The sequence below is a fragment of the Triticum dicoccoides genome, chromosome 5A, assembly GCF_002162155.2.
Source record: "Triticum dicoccoides isolate Atlit2015 ecotype Zavitan chromosome 5A, WEW_v2.0, whole genome shotgun sequence".
In the NCBI taxonomy this organism is placed as follows: Eukaryota; Viridiplantae; Streptophyta; class Magnoliopsida; order Poales; family Poaceae; genus Triticum; species Triticum dicoccoides.
In genome coordinates this window covers 571,362,914-571,374,545 of record NC_041388.1, presented here as the reverse complement: position 1 = coordinate 571,374,545, position 11,632 = coordinate 571,362,914, and the positions used below count along the sequence as shown (strand labels likewise).

At 45.3% G+C, this 11,632-nt stretch overlaps 2 protein-coding genes across 2 annotated transcripts; one reads left to right on the top strand and one right to left on the bottom strand.

Moving 5' to 3' along the window:
* Positions 1-1,894: 1,894 nt before the first annotated feature.
* Positions 1,895-6,109, bottom strand: LOC119302927 (RCC1 domain-containing protein RUG3, mitochondrial-like). Its single transcript, XM_037579981.1, has 6 exons — positions 5,604-6,109; positions 5,304-5,443; positions 4,910-5,104; positions 3,978-4,106; positions 3,389-3,544; positions 1,895-2,521 (listed from the first exon to the last, which is right to left on the bottom strand). Exons 1-6 carry the CDS (start codon positions 6,092-6,094, stop codon positions 2,319-2,321), a joined length of 1,314 nt encoding a protein of 437 aa, XP_037435878.1. The 5' UTR covers positions 6,095-6,109; the 3' UTR covers positions 1,895-2,318.
* A 107-nt stretch (positions 6,110-6,216) lies between these two features.
* On the top strand, positions 6,217-11,422 carry LOC119302928. Its single transcript, XM_037579982.1, has 3 exons — positions 6,217-6,520; positions 10,250-10,459; positions 11,046-11,422. The coding sequence occupies exons 1-3, from the start codon at positions 6,287-6,289 to the stop codon at positions 11,157-11,159; spliced, it is 558 nt and encodes a 185-aa protein (XP_037435879.1). The 5' UTR covers positions 6,217-6,286; the 3' UTR covers positions 11,160-11,422.
* Positions 11,423-11,632: the final 210 nt, after the last annotated feature.

Genomic DNA, 11,632 nt, shown 5'->3' with positions numbered 1-11,632 from the left:
CTCTGTCAGGAAGGCCCTCACTGATGATCTATGAATTTCGCAAGTTGACATGGCAAATGGCATTACCGTCGGGCACATATAGGAGTTTACCATCCTTTGGGAGAAGTTGGACGGGATAATCTTAGATCAAGCCACGAATGACACGATCATTTGAAAACTTACAGAGCGCTGTAGCTACTCCACTTCATCGGCCTATTCGCTACAGTTCGAGGGACGCACCTCCACACCACTTCTAAAGACCGTTTGGAAAGTCTGGGCTACGCCAAAATGCAAGTTCTTCGCTTGGTTGATCATTCACAACAAAGTATGGACGGCAGATAGATTACAACGGAGAGGGTGGCCAAACTGCGGTTTGTGTCCCCTTGTAGCCAAGTCCAGGAGTCTGCGGCGCATCTCCTCTTCCAATGCCGATTCTCGGTTGTAGTTTGGAATGCGGTTAAGGCGAGGACCAGACTGAGCAATATTGTCACAGCAGACTGGGCGGCTATGCAAAGTGTCAGGCATTGGTGGACTGAGATGGTGCTTACGCGCTCGTCTAACGAAAAAGGGATGGCCTCCCTCCTCATGCTTATCTCTTGGGAACTTTGGAAGGAGAGGAATGCTAGGGTCTTCCGGAACGTCTCCGCGCCTTTGATGATCCTCGTGGAAAAAATCATGGATGAGGCGGCCCTGTGGGCTTTGGCGGGTGCCAAAGGGCTTGATGTAATTTTACACTGTGAGTAGTTGATTTATCTTGGCCATTGTATGGCTGTTGTCCTCGGACCCTGTTACAACTCTCTCTTAATTAATGAAATGGCAAATCTTTTGCCTTGTTTCAAACGATATACGTTCTCCATAGAAAACTAGGCAGGCCAACATAGTACACCCACCAAAACCAAATGTTATACTGATGGAGGAAGCAGCACAAAGAGAATCCAATGTGAATTGATACAGAAAAAAAAAGAGTTCACCCTCATAACTAATTAAAGTTCTAGCAGTGACACACAACATTTGATAAAAAAAAACCTGCAAAAGAAAAATACTTATGCTGACACACTTAACTTTTAGTAAACAGCTTTTAATCCCAACTCGGTAAACTTTACCTTTTAGGTACAAACGGAGATGCAATGTTGAAGTGTAAAGTAGCGTCATGAATGGAATCCCCATTGCAACACACCTCAACATGTCACGTATTGGAAGAAGAATACAATGATGTGAAGTACAAACAACTAAGGGTTGGCAAATCAAACAATACTGTTGATATATACTGTTATCCTGGCAGAAAAGATAGGCCAAATTATGCAACAAAAGCATGCTATATTGGGTGTGCATCAATACAAACAACATGATGTATAATTGAGAAAGCAGCTCAGATAGTACGTGAGATGATGCAAACAAATCTTTCAACCTCAGACTTTCCACTGAGCAGCTCAGTGGAGCTCCTGACATATTTCCTTGTGTGTTACCAAAACAGGGAAATTTCATATGAACACCTGGCATTCCTTGACTCTCCGGACTTCTCTTATTCGAACATGAACAAGTACAACTAGATGAAACAAACATGTTCCACTCAACCGAGGCTTGAACTATGTGGTTTCTTTAACAAACTAGGATATGATAGGAAATAATTCAGAGCTGGGGGATATATATCTCTCGGAATTGATTGACCAACTGGGATGGAAGAATATTGTGAACACATGAGCAAGCAGGTAAATGAAGTGTGAAGATTTGATCACCCAACAAATGCAGAGTTTTGCAAGGGAAGTGGCAAAGATCAGCCATGGAATCAACGAGCTTTTTACTTACATGGAATCAAAGAAATTTTGGTTACACATGGAAAACGAGTCACTGACATTTTGACACCATCCTACCAAAGAGTAAGACATGAATAATCGCAGGTAACTGAAAGGAGGAGTGACCGAGGAAGCAAATGCGCAAGCATTGCTCAATTAATTTATTGAACTGGGTGCCAAGTGCAAGCCAGCAATAAAATCAGCATGCTACAAAATTTTGTTCATCTTAACAACTACAGAAAAGGATCTATGAATCCGAAATCTAGAAGGTACATGGTCGGTTTTATCTCTCGTTTCACATCACTTGAGAAATCAAGAAACAAATCTATCGCTAATTAACAGAACTTCCAGTGTTCAAATTCAAGGAAGTATGGCATGCCTGTAATATTATTGTTTCTTGCTGATATTGGGCTTCACCGAGCAGGAGTTTTCGCCAACTGAGTAGGGAGGCTCTAACCAGTAGAGAACATGATCCTCTCCATGGCGTACTCACAGGTTAGGAGGTCCAAATTTGACTGAATTTACAAAGCTGATAAACAACAGGTGCTATTTCTGAATCTGTTGCCTGGAGACCAAACACATGGCATGGGAAGCGCCTATTGCAACCGAGATGACACGAGGAGGGCTTGGATCCTCATCACAGTCAGCAAGAAAATTAACTTTAACAGGTAATGGTTGCACTTCTGGAAGATCGGGAACGCCTAGCTGGCAGTCTCTTGCATTTCCCCACATGTACAGGTCACCTTTCTCTGGCCACACAAAGAAAGTAAATTCAGGTAAGCTACTCATAGTGTGAAATTTTAGTTGCTTGCATTTAGCTGACATGCAATGTGATGTGCCGAAATACTTGTACAGAAGTAGTAGAACTAGAAGAAGGCAACATAACTAAGCTAGTTAAAACAAGAATGTTCAGAGAGACATCTTATAAAACGAATAAGAGGCTCTTACAGTGGCAATATATCTGGGTTTCGTGTATCAAAATAAATGGACTAACTGAAGTTTAGCTACAACAATGGCATTTCTTCTTCATTACTCGAAATTAATTAAAGTGTGTGCTACAAAACTAGTAAGTAAATCTTAGAAATCCTTTCTTTTCATCAGCAATACATGCAATTAAATTTGTATGCAACGCCTGTTTCTTGCATAATTACAACAGCAACAAAATACTGATTATCTGCCTGACTGGTTAACTTTAAGAATTTTCTCTCTCATATCTCAATTACTCCCTCCGTTCCAAAATAGATGACCCAACTTTATACTAAAATTAGTACAAAGTTGGGTCATCTATTTTGGAACGGAGGGAGTACATGCCAGTCTTATAAACTATACACGAGTCCCCAGTATTTTCTTGGACTTACTAAATTAGTAACACTTTCACTCCCCAAATGGTTTTCAACGTAGACAGTTTTATTCTCAGTTACTCAATGTCATGTGGTGGTGATGCATTTTTAGCATTTCCTATGAATCTTCAGCACAGACAATGTGTGCTACGATTTACTAGTAAAGAAATGGCAAATGGAAGGTAGGTGAGACTAAGAACATGTCAAGAGCTCCCTGCACAGGAACAACCACCATGAATGACTATCTTTAAGATGAAAAAGAGAAACAGCATTCACCTGATATAGCAGCAGAAGTTGATCCCCCACAGGCTATGTAGACAATTCGCTCCTCAGACAGAGCTTTAATGGCAAGTGGAACTCTATGGTTTTGAATGGTTGGATGCCCTAGTTGGCCATGTCCACCATGTCCCCATGAGAGAACTTCACCTTCATCTGAATATAGTTAACAAGGTAAGATATGTCACATACTTGTATGCTGCACCAACCAGTACATTGTTCTGTGCTTGCTATAACAGCAGCCTGAAAGTAATACAACTAAGTATATATCTCTAGGAATACAGTGGCGTTACACTGATTGCTTGCTGTAAGATCCAACAGAATTTGATTCATGATCAAATGTGGTCTTATGATTGAAGATCATTGTTGCAGTCAAAACAAGCAGTAGACGTAATTAACCTACTTGCTAAGACAAAGGCAAATGTATATTCCTTTATTACTCCTGTCTGAATGTTTTATTTTTCAGAACTTAGATTGCAAATTCTATTATTTTTCAAGTAATATGTCATCAAATTTTGATAGGAGATCACAAAAGTTGCCTTCCATTAGTTCAGAGAAAACACCTGAATTTCCAACAAGTAAAACATACCAGTCAAGGCTAAAGAATGGTATCCACCGCATGCTACTTGGATTACATGGACATTTTTCAGGCTAGGGACAATTTGTGGCCTCCAGTCACTGGAATTGCTTCCTCTGCCCAGTTCGAAGTTTGAGTTTGCTGAAGATCATAGACAAGTTGTAGAAACTCAGTAAATCCATATTAGATGAGATGCATTTCAAATTAAATTAGTACATAAGTCCCTTACGACGGAACCTGGAAAGCCAGAATGAAGAGATGTTATCTTTGCCATATACTTCCTAAATATAAGACGTTGGGGCAGTTTAATTTAAACTGCCCCAGCGTCTTATATTTAGGAATGGAGGTAGTACTAAGCAAGATCATTGAGATTAAGGAAGCTTAAGAGCATTTCAGAAAACTATCATAACCCATCTAAGTGTAACTTATGCCCAATGGATGAAATAAAAGGTCTGGGCAAGTAGTTGGAGGAAAAATGTTGTGTTGCCACAACATTTCACATTAGCGGGAACCTTGTAAACTCATAATTGCAGTTTAATATGAACTGCATGGTGTTGCATTTCACATTAGCAGCAAGTTAAGCATACAACTTTTTCCCTAGTTTCTGAAGAAGAGCATCAGTGCAGAATAAATTAAATATATGATGTTTACTACTTCCTCCGTTCCATAATGTAGTGCCTATAGATTTTTTGAAAAGTCAAATCTCACAAACTTTGACCAAGTTTGTGAAGAAAAATATTTACATCTAGAGTATGAAACATATATCACTAGATTCATCATAAGATGTAGTTTCACATTATATATTTTTGCTATTGTAGATATAAATATTTTTCTCTACAAACTTGGTCAAAGTTTGCAAAGTTTGACTTTTCAGAAAATCTATAGGCACTACATTACGGAACGGAGGGAGTAGTTAATAAATTAATACACAGTGACATCCTCACCTCCCCAACTCCATAGCTGCCCATCCGAGGTCAGCGCAAGGGTGAAGAAGCCACCACAAGCAACCGCAGCAACTGGAACAGGCAGCACGCTCACCTTGGAAGGAACACTGAGAGAGCCAGCTTCACCTGGACCACCCCCACTTCCAAGCCCCAACCTTCCATCACCTTCATCACGACCCCAAGTGTATAGTTCACCTGTTACAAGCCGTCAAAATGCAAGGATCAGAGTTGCGGGTGTTTTGACAATCACAAGGCCAATATTTCAACATGACAATAACAAAAGTTTTATTTATTTGTGTTCACTTTCTCATACTATTCATTTGCACAAGGCAGCAAGCGATGACAAAAAATAGTGTATTTCTGTATTGAGCTTGGATAAGAAGTTACAAACAACCTGATTCTGTGATCGCCGCAGTATGCGCTCCGCTCGTGGCAATGTGCACAATCTTCCCTTCCCAAGGGCCCTTCACTTTCCTCGGCAACAGCTCTCTATGGTAAACGTAGTGCCCCAGAGCTCCAAATCCACCATAACCCCTGCAGGCTACTAGAGTAAACTGAGTGATGCAGCAGCCAGCCACAACCATCAACCATCAACCAAAATGCAGCACATTATTCTTCTCACGGTTCATCCGGCATCTGATCGTCAGTGAAATTTTCAGAATGAGAGAGCAATGTGGGAGTGCCGTGTCCTCACCAGGTGAGGACGTCGCCGGAGGCGGTGAGGGCGGCGGAGTGGATGCCGCCGAGCGCGAGGACGCGGAGGCCGGCGAGGTTGGGGTTCGCGCGGGGCACGAAGGCGGAGGCCTCGTCGCCGAGCCCGAGGCGGCCGCCGTCGCCCTTGCCCCACACCCAGGCGGCGCCGTCCACGAGGAGCGCGGAGTGGAAGAGCCCGCAGGAGATCCCCACCTCCACGCCGCCGGCCGCCTCCGTCCCCGCGGCGGGGGGAAGCCGCCCGGGCGTGGGCGGGAGGACCGGGGACGGGACGGGGAGGAGGAGCCGCGCGACCGGCGCCGGGTAGAGGCGGCGCTCCTCCTTGCCGCCGCCCAGCTGGCCCGACGCGCCGCGGCCCCACGAGAGCAGCGACACGGGGTGGTCGCCGCCCGAGTAGAGCGTCGGCGCGGCGCCGCTCGAGGTCGCCGAGGCGGAGTAGCAGCGCCGGTGGAGAGGCAGCAGGCGGCGCAACATCGCCGGCGGCGGCGGCTGGGTTCGGCTGTCAACCGAGGGAAGGAAGGAAGCAACTAGTAGTAGTAGGAGCACAGAAGCTGGCCCGTTAGCAGTTTCCTGCCCGTTAAGCGCCCAGCCCAACCCAACAACTCTCCGTCCTACCGGCACGGAAGGAGGAGGAGGGGGAGAAAGGAGGCATCTTGGGGGCGGGCGATGGCGAGCAAGGCGACGGCGGCGACGTCGTGGCGGTGGCGGCTGCTGCTGCTGCTGCTGGTGGCGGTGGCGGCGCTGTGCTGGATCCCGCCGGCGATCGCGATGGCGGCGGCGGCGTCGACGGCCAAGAAGGGGGCGCGGAGGTCGCTGCTGGGGTACGTGGAGGCGCAGGGCAACTCCTCCTACCGGTGCAGCCCCTCCGGCCCCTGCATCCCCTGCCAGTACTCCGAGAAGGTCAGCCCTGCCGCCCCTCCCCTCCCCTCTCCCTCCTTCCAGCCGGTTCTCCACGGGGATTACCCACCCTGACCATATGAAGAGAAAACAAAATGGATCTTGGGAGGATGCAACATGATTGATTATGCTGGGGCTGGATTTGGGGATTGTGTGCTCATTGATTCCGTTGGTTTAGATGTACGTAGATCCTAGCCAGGCGATCCGAGTTATTGGGTTGGGGTGTGTGCTGAGACAAGGTTGGGATCTTGGAACAGAAGAACAGTCGAGCCCTTTTTGCTCTGAAGTTATCAGAAAGGTCACAATTTAGTCCGTTGTGAGCAACGTAGGCATTTTGAGTCAGGATTTACCGTCCGAACCAGAACCTCTAGTGCCCACATCAATTTGTTAGTTTATGTTCCAGTTTGACAGTTTCGCAAACTTGTGGTGTTGTTAGTTTTTTTTTAAAAAGGAAGCAAACTCTGCTGCCTACGAATTATCTGAATCCGTTATACTCTGTGTTCCAGCCATGTTTGGTTGGCATGAAGAGCTTCCAGATAATTATCATAAAGGCTGCATGAGCTAAAATATAGAAGTGTGTTTTGGAGAAGGAGGGCATTTTGTCGGGTCGGGGGGAATGCAGATCTTTTGTGCCATGTTGGGAAAATTCTAGTTTTATGTTTTAAGTTGCCAAAGCGGTTTCTCTGCCTCCCATCTTTATGTTGTGGATCAGCAAATGACCTTGAAGTCTGCTATCTTTGTGCTATACGGAGTAGAAGCCAAAGCTTCCTACTGGAATTGGAAATTGACCCTTCTATAGCTACAAGCAATGGCTCTGTTCCTATCTTCATCTTATACTAGTGTGTGTACTGTCTAGATTCTTAACATTCATAGAATTGTATTTCCATTTGAATTAGCAATTCGTTTCCATAATTGCCCAAATTTATCTGCCTCTGGTCTTTGTTTGACTAAATAACTTGAGACAGAGTACCTGGCTAGTTCATTGGTCTGAATCCTCATTACCAAACTCCTAGCCTAGTAGTTTCTGTCCACTCAATTGATTGACTCGGACTATGTACCTGAGAAGTGGTCAGACAGTTATATCGAACTTAGCTTCTCTTGGATTTGTAGCTGCTCTCATTATTGAGTTTGATTAATTGTTAGCTTGATGATTGCATAACAGTACCGTTTTCCTGGGCCATGGTTTATTCGGCATAAGGTGAGGTTTCCACTTTCCATGGTGATTGTGTGCTGCTTACTTGGAGATTTTTCTAGAAAATAGCTTCCGCAGTTACAGAGTATTCCATCACCAGCAGACTTGTTGACTATGAGCTGCTGCCCCTTTTGTATTTGCCTGACAAACTTAATGTAATCGAACACTTGATAAATGTCCAGCTTGGGTGCAAAACATTCAGTTACCGCTGTGCAAGTACTACACTATCAAATACTGAAATGACATGTGCTATCTTTGTGCTATAAAAGCCAAAAGTTCCTACTGGGATTGGAAAATGACCATTCTATAGCTAGAAATACTGAATCTGTTCCTTCCATAATCTTATAGTAGTGTGCGGATCGTCTCTAAACATTAATAGTGTATTACGTTTCTATCTATATTAGTGACTCCTTTCTGTAATTTCCCAAAATTGTCAGCCTTTTATTGTTGTTTGACTGATGACAAGGAATTGGTCTTCCATCTCGAGACAGAGTACATGAAAGAACTATGTTCGCTCATAAATTACGCATTGTCCTTACTCTTTACTTGTCAGAATCCGCACCTCTTAACTCCTTCTAGCATAGTAGTTCTGTCCTCACAATTGATCGACTCCTTATTTGAACATTTCTTGGTCAGACGGTTATATTGAACTTAGCTTCTCTTGGACTTGCAGATGCTGGATAATATTCAGTTGAATTAATTGTTAACTTGATGATCACATAACACTGCTGTACCATTTTTCTGGACCATGGTTTATACAGCATCTGATGATCACATAGCTTGACTAGATTTTTTCTAGAAGATAGCTTTTCTGCAATCACAGAGAATTCCGTTACCAATAGCCATGTTGACTATGACCTGCTGCCCCTTTTATATTTGCTTGGCAAACTTAAGTCTGGGTGCAAAACTTCAAATTACCATTTGTGCAAACACTGCACTACCAAATACTTTTTTTTTCGCGAATACGCAAGCTGCGTATCTTTGTATTGATAGGAGAAGAGTACAAGCATGGGATTACATCGCTAACAAGGCCATGTGCGCGGTAGGCATGGTGTACAAGCGAAGGAGCACAACAGATGGGGGTATGCTCAGCCCCGCGATCAGAAACTAGAGACTACGCGCCGGGGATAATGTTTTGCAGTCCGGTGGCGCCCGCCTTGGCCCATAGTCGTGCCTCGTCCTTGATGGTGTCGGAGGTGAAGGTGATCGATGGTGTCGCTCCGTCAAAGATGCAGGATTACGTTGCTTCCAAATCCACCAAGCTGTGAGGATGATGAGGGAGGATATACCCTTGCGCATGGAAGCGGGCGCGATGTCGAGGGAGGATTGCCACCACACTTGGAATGGCGTGTCGGGGGCAGGGAGGCTGATGGGCACACGTGCCCAGCCGAGGGTCTCGTGCCAAATTTGGCGAGAGAAGGAGCAACCGGCAAGAAGGTGGTGCATGGTCTCATTGTCCTGGTCACACAATACGCAAGCGTCGTCGTGGGGCAATCCGCGGCGAGCCAGGCGCTCTGCGGTCCAGCATCGGTTTTGCATGGCCAGCCAAAGGAAGAACTTGACGCGGAGCGGGGCCCAAGGTCGCCAGGTGAGCCGCCAGAAAGGGTCTTCACAAGCGCCGAAGAATAGGGCCTTGTAGGAAGAGCTTGCCGTGTATGTAGCAGATGAGGTCCAACGCCAGCATAGCGTGTCCGGCTCATTGGAGAGAGTAGTGTGACGCACCAAGCGCCAAAGCTGAATGTACTGCACCATGGCCGCCGGCCCAAGCGCACCGCGGATATCCTGTACCCAAGAGCGCTGGTGTAGACCCTCACGCACGCAGCGTTGCTTCCAAAGGCGCCTTGGGACGAGAGCGAGAACGAGAGGGGCAATCTCGGCCACAGAGCTGCCGGAGATCCAGTGGTCGGTCCAAAATCTGCAAGAGTCTCCCGCTCCAAGCTGCCAGGTCGTGGAGGCCCTGAAAATTGCACTCGCGTCCGCGTCGTGGGGGACGTGAAGGTGGCTCCATGGGCGAGTAGCATCGGTGCGTTGCAACCATAGCCAACGAACACGGAGAGAGATGCCCGTACGCTGTATGTCCCGGACACCGAGACCACCGAGGAAGATAGGCCGGCATACACGCTGCCAGTTGACGAGGCACTGGCCACCGTTGGCCTTATCCGATCCTGCCCATAAGAATCCACGGATGATCCGGTTCACCTTCTTGATGGCGGTGCTGTTGAAGGCGATGGCCATGAGGAAGTGCGTGGGGATGGCACTGAGGACGTGGCGCACAAGGGATAGACGGTCTCCCTTGGATAGCATGGATGCCCGCCATGTGGAGAGCTTGCGCCCAAGCTTGTCGATGATCGATTGCAAGCTCGTCAAAGAGGCCTTGCGGATAGAGAGGGGCAGCCCGAGGTAGGTGATGGGAAAGTGAGTGACGGGGCACTGCATCTCCGCGGCTATAGTGGCCATGTGGTCATCGGTGAAATGGCATGATTATTATATATTGGTTTTAAAGCTTACTAACATGCCATTTTATTTCTTTATTTTTATAGAATGATGAGAAGTACTGTTGCAGTGAAACTGGCTACCGTTTGCCTTTGAAATGTGTACAAGTACAAAATGGTACAAAAGAAGAGAACAAAACAAAGGATAGAAAGATGTTGGCCGAGACATCCACGCCAACTGGCCCAAAACATTATGTTACTTACAGGAGTTGCGTACCGTTGGAGGATGAAGAGAAACTATCTATTCTTGGTTTCGAGGTAATAATATCATTAAAACCTTTTTTTGTTCTTACTAGTATAAAGTTGCATGATGTGTCAGCCTGCCATCAATTTCTAATATCATGTTGCATTTGGTTCTTACTTACAAAAATTGCATGATGTTTTCTTGTTTCCTATACCATAATCTTTGGATAAAAAGTCTTAAACTGTAAAAAATGTTGCAAAGAATCTTTTGTAACCTTCTCTTCAAAAGTGGGGAATTATCTCAGATGTAGGCAAGAGTCAATACATAGATTTTGTTTTCAGTTTGTGGCAATGGGTGTCTGGGCCATGAAATTTGTACTGATATGCAGTGCGAATCCCAATTACTTTTGAAGATTGAAACTTCCAGTTCTCCAGTTAAAACTTGAAGGCTGCTTATCTACCCTTAGGAAATTGAACCACATGTTCTGCTTGTCGAACAAGTTACATGATTGTCACTAATCGACTAGTCACAGTCACATCACATTTGTTGACAACACGATTTCTTCGGAGTTCTTGTTGATTGACGTCTTGACGTTGTCCGAGGCGAGTTTTGCGTCATTTTTGTCTGTGACTCTGAATCCCAAAGCAATGTCCTTTTCAGGTCCTCATGGCTGGAATGTTGCTTGTAAGTGGGCCGTTCGTGTATTACCGGAAACGGCAAGCAAGTCTAATGCAAGGGGTTTCAAGAATTCCGACAAACGCTCCTAGGTTTTAGCACGGACCAGTTAATGTGATTCGACAGATCGCTCATGATGATCCGTCATGCCATTTTGGGTTTGCTGATTTCCCCTGTGCCATTGTAATGTATCTATCGACACATGTACCTACAGAGGAAGCTTCTGTCAGGACTAGAAAACCACAGTGGCTAGCCTTCTTACATTGTGCCTTGGGTTGAATTCTTGAACCAAATCTCTTGTATCATACTACTATGTAACAGATTGTCCCTTTTTCTTTATCACAGCACCGGAATTTCCCTGATCGGTTGAATTCTTGAAATTTTCATGCTATTAACAAATCTCTTGATTATCAGTTGAAGTCTTGAATTTTCTTCATCACACCTATTATTTTTCTTTTACCAAATCTCTTGCTGTCTACTGGCATCAACAATCTATTGGCACTAACATCCTGAGAAAAAACTCTTACCAATGGGCACAAACATATATTGGGATTTTTATTTAGAAGAACAGC

Bases quoted from the DNA above. Each gene is read 5' to 3' on its own strand.
- LOC119302928 (XM_037579982.1), top strand. From the start codon at position 6,287: ATGGCGAGCAAGGCGACGGCGGCGACGTCGTGGCGGTGGCGGCTGCTG. The intron at 6,521-10,249 runs GTCAGCCCTGCC...TTATTTTTATAG, and splicing joins CCTGCCAGTACTCCGAGAAG to AATGATGAGAAGTACTGTTG. The intron at 10,460-11,045 runs GTAATAATATCA...TGTCCTTTTCAG, and splicing joins TATCTATTCTTGGTTTCGAG to GTCCTCATGGCTGGAATGTT.
- LOC119302927 (XM_037579981.1), bottom strand. From the start codon at position 6,094: ATGTTGCGCCGCCTGCTGCCTCTCCACCGGCGCTGCTACTCCGCCTCG. The intron at 4,107-4,909 runs GTGAGGATGTCA...TATGATCTTCAG, and splicing joins GCAGCTATGGAGTTGGGGAG to CAAACTCAAACTTCGAACTG. The intron at 3,545-3,977 runs GTATGTTTTACT...AACTATATTCAG, and splicing joins CCATTCTTTAGCCTTGACTG to ATGAAGGTGAAGTTCTCTCA.